Below are 13,832 nucleotides of genomic sequence, written 5' to 3'. Positions count from 1 at the left end.
CTGGAGCCTTATTTTTTGCTATTTACTTCAAAGCAGCCTGAACTTCTTCTTTCATCATCATAGGCTCTTGCTCATATGCTGTTTCATGAAATTCTTCTGTGTCTGCCAATTCCTTTCGATACATTGACTCAGTATATTCTTCCCATCTTGTTTTAATACTTCCTGGATCATTTAATATTCTTCCTAAAGCATCCTTGACTAGCGTGCATTTATTTTTTTTTAAATCACTGAAATTTAAGGGTATTTTCATTAGAGAGCTTTGATGGCCTAGTGGGTAGAGAGTTGTGCTGGCAGCCCAAAGGCAGAAAGTTTGAGTACACTAGCTGCTCTGTGAGAAAAATATTTCCTTTTCCCCCCACCTCCTCTCATAGAATTTATAGTCTCTGTAAAGCTACTGGAAGGTCAACTGTGAGTAAATTCTGGCTCAATGGAAATTAGCTTTGTTGGGTTTTTTTAACATTAATGCATATTATTTATGTAAGTAATTTCAAGGTTTACTATTCTCCTAAAAAACAAACAAATATATGTAAATAAAATAGATGATAAATAAGATTTTTTAATAAATAAGATGAAAATTTTAACTTTAATTTTATATCAAGTCTTTGAGTTTCTTGTCTTATGCACAGAATGGAAAATTTGCCTATTGGTGAATAAGAAATTCCAAGATTGTCCATTTATTAGTTTTAGTTATAAAATAAAGTCAGTGGCATTGAAATAATTATTACATTCTGAATATAAATCTGAACTCTAAGATTTGAGCTTTTAAAGTCTCTCTTACTCTATCATAAGAAATTTACTAATGTAAAAGCCACCATATTTATATATAATTTTGGTCTCCATTATGCAAAGTGGTGGAATTTTCAAGGACTTTTAAAGGAATACTTTTCTTTTTCCAGATCTCTAAAGAAAAATACAAATCAACAATTGCTAGTGTGAAAAAGAGCAAAGGCTGTGTGGGGACAGCCATATCTGACCTTTACCAACTTCATAAACTGTCCCCATCAATAGCATCAATTACCCAAAACCAATTCCCATGAGCCAGACATGTCCTCCATGCTCCCACCCCTCTTTCTACTCCAATCAAAATGTCAACTCCAATCTAAGGAAGAAACTCACTTGTTTCCTCAGGTAGAGATTTAAAAAATTTCAGAAAAACTAGAACTATCAACATATTTTTAACATCTTCTCTATTTCAAAGGAAACAATTCTTGATATAAAAGACAATTTTAGGATGATGGGGTTAGAAATCACATATCATATGTATTCCAATGCATTATCATTTATACTACTTTAGACACAGTGCAAAATGGCTAAGGGCATTAAATATAGAGATTTCCTAAAACTTTGGGTTTACTTTGGCCTAGTGGTAAAGAGTTGTACTACCACTTCAAAGGTAAGCGGTTTGAATCCGCCAGCTGCTCTGTAGAAGAAAAGTGAACAATCTCTTCCAATGTGATTTATAGCCTCTGAAAACTCATTGGAAGGTCAGCTATGAGCCAGTTTTGACTCACTGGCATGCAACAAGCAGCTTCACTTTTGAAAATGGAAACTTCTTTACATTTATTGATGGACAGATTTCTAAAAAGGACAAATCCCATACATACACGAGTGCTTAAAAGATTAAAAAAAAACACACAACAAACAACCTCAAGATACTAAATCTATTTTTCACCACTGGGACTAAGGAGTTGCACTGTCAACCCAACAGTAGGCAGTCAGAATCCACCAGCTGCTCTCAAGAGAAAGATGGACAATCTTTTCCTATGGGATTTACAGCCTCTGAAAACCCACTAGAGGCTTACCTACGAGTCAAGTCTGACTCTGCAGCACATAGCAACAGCTGGCATTTTACTTAATAAAATGTGTTTAGGATGCAGCTTAAATAATTTTTCATTAATTTTAAATGTTAAAAAGGACCGCTCCAAAGTGCTAGAGCGCAATGATGCCAGCCCGGACATTAAGGTGCACCTGATTCAGGCCATGGTCTTTGTAATTACTTACTATGCATCAGAGAGCTGGAGAACGACTAGTGTTGACAGAAGAATTGATGCCTTTGAGTTGAGGTGCTAGACAAGAGTATTGAACATACTATGGACTGCTAAGATAACAAACAGATTTTTCCTGGAGAGGGTGAAACTAGGTTGCTTCTTGGAGACAAGGATTTTGAAGCTCTGTCTCACATACTTTGGGCATGTGGCTAGGAGGGTCTAGTCTCTGGAGAAGGACATAATACTAGGAAGGGTGGAGGGGCAGTGCAGGAGAGGAAGATCTTAGACTCAGTAACAGGGGTAAGTAGTATGCAGATGTATTGTACATAAGGTTACTATGATTTGCAGCCAACTTGATGATATGTAACAACATGTCTTTTCAATCACCGTTAGAGGCTGTATCTTGCTACTTTTAAGAATTCTAACAAATAGCCAAGAAGCCCTGGTAGTAAAGAGGATTAAGCATTGGGCTGCTGACTGAAAGGTTAGTGGTTCAAATTCACTGAATACCCTGTGAGAGAAAGAGACACAGTTCATTTCCATAAAGATGTCTACCATTGGACATCCTATGGAAGCATTCTACTCTATTTACTCTATAGGGTCATTATGAGTTGAAATCTTCTGGATAGCAGTGAGTGTTTTTTATTTGTTTGTGTTTCTGAATCAGGTAATCATGGCAGAATTATTGAAAAGAAAGAAGAGAAACCTCACAAGGAAAGTATGGTTCAACATAGGCCAGGGGTTCTTCACTTCAGCAATACTGACATCTTGGGCTGGATAACTCTTTGTTGTGGATATTTTTCTGTGCACGGACTATACTATGTCAGCCCTGACCTCTGCTTACTAACAGATACCAGTACCTCCCGTTATGCCAATCAAGTATGCCATTGAGAGGAAATGTCTCCCCCAGCTGAGAGACCTCAGTTTAGCTTCAAGGACACAGAGCAAATGGTAGCAGTAGAAGAAAAACTCAGATCATTCAGCAAGCATCTCAGTGCTTATGCTTGGGCCTCTGGATTAGAGTGCAGATGCTAATGCATCAGCGCTTCAGGCGGCTGATAGTAACTTCTAGCACGAGTGAACAGTAAACTTTTGCCTTTAATAAACAATAATTTGGAAGGATCAAACCATCTCTATCATTCACTCACTGCCTTTGAGTCAGTTCCAACTGATATTGTTGTTTTGCGTCACTGAGCTGGAATAAACTCAGAGCCGATCCTCCAGGGGGGTTTTAGAGACATTAAATCACATAGGATTTGACATGATAGGAATTAATATGTGATTTTTCCAAGTTGCTGCTGGTGGTTTAAAACCATGGAGATGTGCAGACTTTCATTTAATATTGTAACTCATAGTGAACTACATCACGGGTCCTCCTCCCAAATTAATCACTTAAGTAATTTTCTCTCCTACTTTTACCTCCTTGCACTATTCTGAAGGTTTTTTAGAAGCTGGAGATGGAAATGAAAAATAAATACACATACCGCTTTATAAAGCTGGCAAAAAGTATCCTATGTGAATATCCTTGTCTTCGAATTCTTGCTGTTTCCAGAATACCTGTACAGCGAAGCTGGAGCAGAACCTTCTCTCTGTCGTATTTTCTTGCCTGACGATCGTTATTTGGTTTGATGCAGCGAACAAAATGAGGTTGGCCCACCACCATCTTAGATAATAGATCCATCAGAGAATACTGTAGCATGCAACAAAAAATAAATTCCTCAGATATAGTATACCAAAAATGTGCACGTTTCCCTTTTAAACTAAGAAAAAGAAAAGTTGGTAAGTCAACTTTTTGTGCTCACACGAATTCAAAGTTGTTGCTGTTGTTGTTGTTATGTGCTGTCGAGTTGCTTGCGACTCATAGCAACCCTATGTACAACAGCCCTAAACTCTGCTCTGTCCTGTGCCAATCGCACCATCTCCGATACACCCATCCTGATTACCCCAGTCACTGAATCAATCCACCTCATAGGGGGGCTTCCCTTTCTGCGCTGTCCCTCCACCCTCCCAAGCATGATGTCCCTCTCCAAGGACCTGTCTCTCCTCACAACATGTCCAAAGTATATTAGAGAGAGCCTCAGAATCCTTGCCTCCAAGGAGCCACCTTGCTTAACCTTTTCCAGGATGAATCTGTTTGTTTTCCTAGCAGTCCATGGTATTCTCAATACTCTTCTCCAGCACCACAGCTCAAAGGCTCCTTAGTCATTGTTCAACTCTCTGACACATAACAAGTGATAGCAAAGACCATGGCCTGTATGAGGCGCACCTTAGTCTCCAAAGACATACCATGGAAGGAAAATCAGTACTAATGATCAATTTATATAAAAAAGCACAGGTGTTGTTGTTGTTGTTATGTGCCACTGAGAGGTATACAAATATTGAGGCAATGACTAGAAATCTAGATTTTAAAAGTCTGCCAGTTAGTGTGTAAGGCAACTTCATGGAATAAATTTAAAATAATACAGTTTATCTGCTAAGTAATTATACCCTATCTGGAAACTTATTGAAATTAAAATATTTAGGAATATGATATGTCTTTGTTCAGCTATTTCTTTATACAAAGTATGAAATTAAATGCTTCAATCCCTCGCAGAATCATTTCCTATTCTGAAATAAGGATAAAGAAGTTAATGTATTTTTAATATGTACGGCATAGCTATAAAGCAAGCAAAGTGATATTCATTCAAATATTCCAATCTGTTTCATGGTTTGATAATTTTCCTTTTTATTTAGTGAATAATTTAAATTACTGAGATATGAAACTGTTTTGCAGCAATAACTCATTAAAACAATTGCCACTTACTGGTCAAGTAAGTATGACATCAACGAAAATAGGATTTAACTAAAAATGGAGTCTCAGAAAATGAGAATTATCAAGATAATGGTGACAATAAAGTTGATATTTTTATCCCTTTCATGTTTAAAGACAAATCCTACAATCAGAAACACAGTAACAACCACATTATGGAACTGGTGACCTGACAAATAGTGAGGTCTGCCACTTTGGAGCTGTTTTTTATGATATTTATCTGTGAGTCATCGTCATTCCTTTAGTTAGACAAACACAAACCAGGAACTACAGATACTTAGGTTGTGATATGTTGTGTTATGTGTTGGGTTGTGAACTTAAAGGCCAGTGGTTCAAATCCACCAGTACTTCTGAGGAAGAAAGACAGGCAGTCTCCTGCTGTCAAGGTTTCCAACACTAGAAACACAAAAGAGTTGGAAGAGACTCATAGTTGTGGGTTTTGGTTTTGGATACACATTAGGAGGAGCTTATAACAATTTGTCCTCGTTAGTTGCTGTTGAGTTCATTATGACTCATGGTCACTCCTTGAGTGTGCAGAATAGAATTGGTCCAAGGTATTTTGAACATGGACACACAACACACAACTACACACACACAGAGCCATCAAGTTGGTTCCAACTAATAGTGCATAGAACTAAAGAACTAAAGCTGTAAGCAGACTACTCCATTTTTCTCCCACAAAGCATCTGATAGTTTTGAACCTGTGACCTTATGGTTATCAGTCTAACACTGAACTACATTGTTACCAGGGCTTCTTAAAGAAGCAGATTGCCAGGCCTGTCTTCCAGAGTACACCCGCATAGGTTTTACTGTCAATCTTTTGGCTCCTAATCATTCACTTGCACCATTCAGAGACTCCTCCTGCATTTTAAACACTGATTTTTCTTAGGGACAAAGGCACAGTGTTACATTGCCTCCTCTTTGTAGAAGAGCCAAATTACTTTTGAAAACATAGTACCTGCTGCATAGGATTAATTTCGATTGCTTTTTTGAGTAGAGCCTGAGGATTAAAATGGTTTTATGAAGTAATCTGCTGAAACATACACAGAGTGTTTGATGTTCAGCAACAGGGGCACAATCCTAGACTTAGATGACTCAGAGAGAAAGAAGTCATCTGACTGTAATATTTTTGGTGATTCAGCTATGCTACTTTCTGATGTAACGTGACTGCATCAGCAGCAGGCCTGAGACATCAGACACACAAATGTACACAGAGCAACTCAAAGATGATTAAGCTCACAGTGTGCGCTGTGAAATTAGGACATGAAGGACAGTCAATAAAAGGACCCACATATTTTAAAAAATATTTCATAAGTATGTTACTTATGAAATAGATTTATTTACTGAACATATGCAATAAATTTAACTAGCTCCTCTCTGCATTTAAACTGTACTATTAACAACTACCATGTTTTAGGTTATATTTTATTTATTTTTAATATGCCATCAGAAGATAGAAAAAATAACTGGAGTCAATAATAATGGAGAGGTTATCAGGTGCTTGTCAGTACACCACAGAAGTAAAGGGCTTCTTGGTTTTCCTTCTTCTCTTATGGAGAAATGAGGGAAAGCTTACACCTTGTTTCTTTGCTCAGCTAAGCATAGAATAACTCTTTTTGGCAGGCAGTTGGGTCTTTTCTTTGCTCCAACAAAAAGCATGGCCCTCTAATTTCCAGTTGAGTTATTTTAGCTCATATCTCTGCGGTCCTTAGATGGTGCAAATGGTTAATATGCTTGGCTACTTATTGAAGAGCTGGAGGTTCAAGTCCACTCGCAGGCACCTTGGAAAGGTCTGGCTGTCTCCTTCCACAGTCATTGAAAACACTTCAGAACACAGTTCTATGCTGACCCATATGGAGTCACTGTGAGTTGAAACAATCATGTGCAAGAGGATCTAGAATGGAGAGACATTCTCACCCAGGCCTCTTCTATTTGAGACTCACGTAGAAGTGGGAAGGAGAACTGAAAGTTACCACAATATTAAATTAAAAACTAGTCTACTGCAAATACATCTGGTTCTACAGACAAATTTTAATCATGATGTAGAGATCCATCAAGGCTAGCCTACAATATAATAATTTCATAGTTGAAATATTGAACTGAAACCAAACCATGGATTTCAGACAGTCTTTCAAGTATATTTTGTATATAACAGTAAATTCAATAAAATGAAAACTCACTTTTGCTAATGATACTCACATATTAGGTATCAGGGTTTTTTTTTTTAATCTGTAACTCTAATTTAGAAGAATATCCCTAGTTAACACAAAAAGTTAGTATCTTACTCTAAAATACGATGCAACAGTTTGTGCTTTCATGTTGGTCGTCTCTCTGGCATGGCGTGTGGCTTCTTCATTTTCATTCTAAGAAGAACAAGGAAGACCATGATGTCTTAGCAAACAGTGAACTTAGTGGTTTACAGGGAGTATAGGACATTTCCCCTTAGGTTATCTTAGCCTGTTCATCAAATACATAAAACAGCAAAAATGTTGAGTATTCTTACATTAAGACAACTGTTCTCCTCAATCTCATTGAAGTTTTAATTTGTCTTGTATGGAATGGACATATAACTAACCCTGGATAATACTGTATCTAACCCTGGATAATAGTTTTTTTGTGGTTCTTAATGTTAAATTTGGAAAAAAAATAGCTTTAAAAGAAGAGCTTTAAATATATCAGACATGCATGATTAGCTGAGGGACTAGAGGTGATATAAACATTCCATGGTGATTATCTGTTTAAGCATAAAAGACAGATCAAAGGCAGAAAGAAAAATGAAGGAAAAAGCTGTTTACTCTCAGCAGCACAAAAATATACCTACTGAGAAAAAGTCTTAGATTCCCTGCCATGAAAAATGCATTTTCTTACCTTTGTCAAGTCAATTGATTTTTCCGAAGTCCTCATTTGATAGTTTAATATATTTTTACCTTTAGAGTGTGGCAGATTACCTGTGGGAATGTAGATAAACTAATATGCCTTCTGGAATCCTTAGCGGCTAGCCAATTCTTCTCATTTATTTAAACACCAGAATAAACACTGTTGATCCACAGCATTAATATTTAGATGTTTGGTTAAATACTTGCTGGGAAACATGGAGATAAAATGTTATGTGAACATTTACAATCACTTTTTAATTTCGCTTAAATCACAGTTGGGCAAAGGGAAAGTAGAAGCAAGTACTAAAAACAGAACCCAAATCAAATTTGTCAGTGAGCCAGTTTCTACTCATGGTGCATCCTACGTGTTACAGGGTGGACAACCAAGTGGTCTGGAGGGTGTCCTTGGCTGTATCCTCAATCGAAGCAGACTGTAAGCCAGTCTGTCCATGGTGCGGCACAGTGGGCTCCAACTTCCAGTCTTAGGTTAGCAGATAAATGTTTGCACCACTTAATATCTTAGAAATTAGCATTATATAGTGTTAAATTTCCATTCCATGACTAGAATATATGAGGTAATTATAATGAAGGGGAACAACTTCTTTTTTTTTGTGGCAAAGGTGATCTGAGATTTTCTGTAACCAGGCTAAGGTTTATTATGGGTCTGTTGCTATAAATACACATACACACACACCCCCACACCCCCCCACATGTATATATAGACACACATATATGTATATATAACACACACATATATTTATATATACATACACTCACATATATGTGTGTAAACACACACACACACACATACACATGCACACATACATAAATACAAACATATACTACCAAAGGTATCCAGAAAAATCTAGGTTTGGATCTTAGCTATAGTAGTATATGACACTGTTGTCCTTGTTGCATACCATCAATAGCAGGTTTTCTGAAAACTAGGAGGTTTTCAGAGGCAGTTTATTGCATGGGAAGAGATTGCCTATCCTTCTCCTGCAGAGCAGCTGGTGGATTCGAACTGCATGTCTTTGAGATTGCAGTGCAGCTTGTTGCCACTAGGCCAACAGAGCTACCTTCTGTTGTCTTTCAGTAATTTATTTAATTCTAGCTACAGTATGGTTTTATTTCTGTTGTTAAGGTGCTACTGAGTTGGAACTAACTCAGAGGTGACTAACTCCCCAGCTCATTTTTAGAGGCTGTAAATGACATGGGAGAAACTGCCCATCTTTCTCCCTCAGAACTACTGGTGAATTTGAACCTCCTACCTTTGGGTTGGCAGCACAACTCCACTGCCCACTAGGCCACCAGTCTTCACTTAGTGTGAGCCTATAGAGTGGGCATAACATACTTCCTACAGAGTTTTACTGATAGGAGATAAAGTGTTGGCACATGCCAAGTCACATTTGTTTTTCATTCCTCACCGAGTATAATAAATCAACCAACACATAAGCCAAGAGTTTATCCTTCTTATAGTTGTGTGCAAAGTAACTCTAGTACGCAGCATCTTTCAGAAAATGACTGCTCTCTCAGGCTTTTAGGTGATATGTGAAGGCTAAATACGTTTGGCAAATCCTGCACATTCTTTTTTGTTTTCAAAAGGTGGTCCCTTACATGATGGGGCAGGAAGAATCCTGCCTGGATGTGTTGGGCAGTGCTTTTGCTTCGTCTGCCTTTTTTCCTTGAATCACAGGAGAGGTTCTCTGATGGTGTAAGATCACCTTCAGGACAGGCTGAAACTGCACAACTGTACTGATGAGGTGAGATTACCTTCAAGGTGGGTTGAAGCTTCACACTGTACTTTTCAAATGGGAAGATTACTGGACAGATGAGTGAGGATAGAAGAGTGACGTTCAGACCCAAGTTATGTTGAGGTCCTAACTTCTGGTATCAGTGGATGTATCCTTGTGTGGAAATAAAGCCTTTCAGGATGCTATTAGTTAACAGGAGGTTGTACAGGAGAAGTTGTGGGGGGGGAGTGTGTGTCTTAATCCAATCTGAGAGATGACCTTACAATAGATGAAATAGAGAAAGACACACAAGAAGACAGGAAAATGAAGTTGTACCTACAAGACAAGGAAAGCCAACAACTGCTGGGGACTACTGGAAAATGGTAGAGAGACAAGGAAAAGATCTCTCTGTAGGTTAGATACAGCATGGCCTTCTCAACATATTGGATTCAGTCTGCGAGACAACAAATTTGCATTCTGATATGCCACCCACTTTGTGGTACTGTGTTATGTTAGCTGTGGAAAACTAAGACGGGAAGCTTCAGAAGTTTTGCTTATTTTTCCCCCCTCCATAAGTCTACAAAAATTTTTGAAAAAATTTTTATTTGGGGAAGGAAAATGGTCACAGACTTGGGGATCTCACAGAAGCACGATGAATATTTAAAGTGTTGTTGTTAAATGCCATTACGTCAACTGCCAACTCATAGCTATCTTAAGAATAACAAATTAGAATCTTGACTTATCCTTCACCGTTTTGGTGCATTAATAACACATTACTTAGGACTTACTAATCCTAATTTTTTTTTAGGATAAAATAGTAAAAGATAGATTTACTAGGAAGTTACATCCACAAAGGAATGAACCTTGAAATATGGAGAGGAGGCAGCATATCCTAACATATTTTCGTTAACTTGAAGAAACAGACCAAAACCTCCCCTAGAACACCCAAACTGAACAAATAGCATAAAACCCCACCAGTACAAGCATATCTGCCTTTATTGTACTTGATTTTATTGTGTTGTTCTTTTTATAAAGAAGCCAAAGGTTTGAGACATTTAGAAAATCTATTAGTGCCATTTTACCAGCATGTTGCTCACCTTTTGTCTCAGTATCACATTACTGTGATTCTCTTAATAGTAAGGATTTGTGCCACCAACCCAGTCGATTGGGATTCAAATCTACCAGCTGTTCCATAGAAGAAAGGTGGGCAAAATCTCCTCCTATGTGATTTACTGCCTCTAAAAATTCACTGAAGGGTCAGTTATGAATACATTCTGACTGGAAGGTAGTCAACAATAACAAAGACTGCACACTTTATAAGTTACCAAAACAGTAACTCTAGGCCTACTGTAGTCAAGTCACTTGAGAGTGATGGTTATGTCTATAGGCTTGCATGTCTTTGTAGACCGAATATGATAAATATGGTAATGGTCTTACTGTCATTCAAGTTATGTCAAAATTCAGTTAGTTTTACTCCTTAAATAGGTGTATTTTATTTTATGTAGGCCAATAATGGAAGATATAAAAATACAAAGAATAATACTGAAATTGAAAAGCAACACAAATGACTTTTTTACTACTGGAAATAAAATGTTTGGGTTGGAACAAAGCCTTTAGTAATATTGTCACAAACAAATGTAAGGCATTGCTATTGAGCTGGAACTGACTCAGAGCTGACCCTCCAGTGGGTTTTCAGAGCCTGTAAACTGCACAGAAGATTGTTCTCTTTCTCCAGCAGAGCTACTGGTGGATTCAAATCACCAGAGAAGAACTAACTGCCTTTGAGTTAGCCATGCAACTCTCTATAGGCCACATCTCCAGAGCTCCTTTTAGCTGCTCGTTCCTGAATAAAGGAAGCTGAGTGTTGCAGAGATAAACACAGTCTTCTAGGTAGTAGCTAGGATACCATCACATTCTTTTGGTGAAGGCTACAACCATTCTCCCTTAGTGAAATGTGAGCTTAGAATCACTTTTCTTTTGGTGATTTGGAGCTAAGGATGTTGGTAAAACATATTTAGTGATTTGAAGACAAAACAGCATAAATAATGGAGGAGTATATACACAGAAATTAGAGAGATAGAAATGACTTGATTGACCAGGCCGTGAGAAATCTTGTTTTCTTACAAAATTTTGCTTTTCCATCCATTGGATTTTCACAGATGGTAGAAGTAATAGACATGATACTATAACAATATAACAGCAATATAATGACATTTTCATGTCACAAAACAGCTAAGTCAATTGGATCAAGATTTGAGAATGCTTCCTTAACTCACTGCTTTTCTGTAAGAATGCTAAGCACAGAATTGTTTAATTTTGAGGTTTTTCTGAGAACATGATATCCAGCCAAGATGACCAAGTAGACAGCATGATGAAAATGCTAGCCAGGGGTAGAAACAGCTATGCACTGACTGAATATTTACCTTTGACATTAAGTGCTTACAGTAAGAGAAAGCTTCTTGGTTAAAACAAATTATCTTACCTGTTTTTGTCAGAGGATGGTTGACTAGCTGCTGTATTATGCTGTTTTCTGATGACCTCAAAAGGAGCACAATGTCAGTTGGAAGAGTGTCTCTATTTTTAGCTAAAAACCCACCTGCATTGTAGAGGACCTGTTGATAAAGCATTTGTCATAATTATCACAATTAACATTGCCCTCATTGTCACCGTCATCATTATCATTATGTAGGCACATTTAACTCCCTGGATCATTTAATATTCTGTCCAAAGCAACCTTAAGTATTGTAACTCAAGGCTTGAATTTGTTCTTAAGTTCCTTGAGCTTAAGAAATACTGAGTGAGGTCAGTGCCTTTGATTTTCTGACTCCAGCTCTTTGCACATTTCATTGTAATACTTTACTTTGTCTTCCAGTGCTGCCCTTTGAAATCTTCTGTTCAGTTCCTTAATATCTTGACCTCTTCCCCCTTTTCTCTGGCTTCTCAGCACTCTAGTAAAATACACAGAGTCTCTTCTGACATCCATCTTGGTCTTTTCTTCCTCCTCTGCCTTTGTAATGACCGTTTGCACTCTTCCTGGATGATACTTTTGCTATCCTTCCACAACTCATTTGGTCTTCACTCATTGGTGTTCAAAGCCTCAAATCTGTTCCTGAGATGGTTTTGAAATTCAGGTGGGATAGACTCAAGGTCATATTTTGGTTCCTGTGGATTTTATTTCATTTTCCTTAGTTCCCCCTCAAACTTGCATATTTTGGACATGTTGCAAGGAGGGACCAGTCCTTGGCGAGGAATGTCATGTTGGGAGGATGGAGGGACAGCACAGGAGAGGAAGATCCTTGATGAGATGGATTTATTTAGAGACTGGGATAAGGGGGTTAAGTGTGTTGGAGACAGTGGAATTTGCACAGGATAAAGCAGGGTTTAGGGTTGTTGTACATAGGGTCGCTATGAGTCGCAGAAGACTTGCCGGCACATAGCAGCCACAACAAGAAGCCACACTTAACTAGGAACCTACTACCTTCAAGTAGGTTTATAAAGATAGCCCTTACTATTTGGATGACAAAACACTCACCTTTAGTTTTATAAAATGTCATGTCAGAGGAAAATCTGCATCTGACGGATGTGAGTTGAAATGATCAAAGAGTTTTTCTCTTCTCCCTCTGCCTTCATATTATTATGCTATAAATTTGGTGTATTTCTTTTCTCTGTTTAAAGAGTTGTGAGGGGCTTTAAAGATAGATCACATTGAGGCAATGAAGGCATTTTAATTGCTATGATAATTGAACCACATATTGAGATTCTGTTATCATGCATTTTTTATCTGCATGGTAAGCCTGAAAAAAACCCCCAAACCCACTGCTCTGTGGAGGAGATACTGACACACAATGATCCTACAGGACAGGGCAGAACTGTCCCGTAGGGCTTCCAAGGCTGTAAAGAGTTACAGAAGTAGACTACTATATCTCTCTTTCATTGAGTGGCTGGTAGGTTTGAACTATCAACCTTATGGTTAACAATTAAGGGCTTAACTGCTGTTCCTTGTCTGAGTGGTCACTCACTCACTGCCATGGATTGGGAGCTGACTCACAGCTGACCCTCCAGGGGTTATAAATTGCACATGAGGAGACAGCCCATCATAACTGCACAAAGCCACTGGTGGATTTAAACTGCCAGAGGGGAGAGGCCTTTGGCCAACAGCTCAGCTCCCAATTGACTGTTAAGTGCCATCAAGTTCACTATGACTCATAGTGACTCTATGAACAATGGATCTGAATCCTGCCCTACCCTATGCTGTCCTGACCAAGTCTGACATGTTGTTATATTGTTGTTGTTGTTGGTTGTAATGTGCTATTGAGTTGACTGCAACTAATAGTGACCCTATGTACAATAGCCCTAAACCCTACTCTATCCTGTGCCAATCTTATTGTCTCTGACACACCTTACCCCATCACCCCTGTGACTAAAT

At 38.1% G+C, this 13,832-nt stretch overlaps 1 protein-coding gene across 1 annotated transcript in view; it reads right to left on the bottom strand.

Moving 5' to 3' along the window:
• MYO3A (myosin IIIA) overlaps nt 1-13,832 on the bottom strand; it is a 318,705-nt gene that overhangs the window by 70,651 nt on the left and 234,222 nt on the right. Inside the window, exons 21-24 of the mRNA XM_006887107.1 lie at nt 11,889-12,018; nt 7,666-7,745; nt 7,083-7,160; nt 3,473-3,678 (exon numbers count right to left, since the gene is read on the bottom strand). Coding sequence (XP_006887169.1) covers nt 3,473-3,678; nt 7,083-7,160; nt 7,666-7,745; nt 11,889-12,018 — 494 coding nt within the window. The remainder of the gene's footprint in view (nt 1-3,472; nt 3,679-7,082; nt 7,161-7,665; nt 7,746-11,888; nt 12,019-13,832) is intronic.

The sequence above is a fragment of the Elephantulus edwardii genome, unplaced genomic scaffold (genome assembly GCF_000299155.1).
Source record: "Elephantulus edwardii isolate Elephantulus edwardi_28Jun2011 unplaced genomic scaffold, EleEdw1.0 scaffold00054, whole genome shotgun sequence".
Taxonomy (NCBI): domain Eukaryota; kingdom Metazoa; phylum Chordata; class Mammalia; order Macroscelidea; family Macroscelididae; genus Elephantulus; species Elephantulus edwardii.
This window is presented reverse-complemented; position numbering and strand designations above follow the sequence as displayed.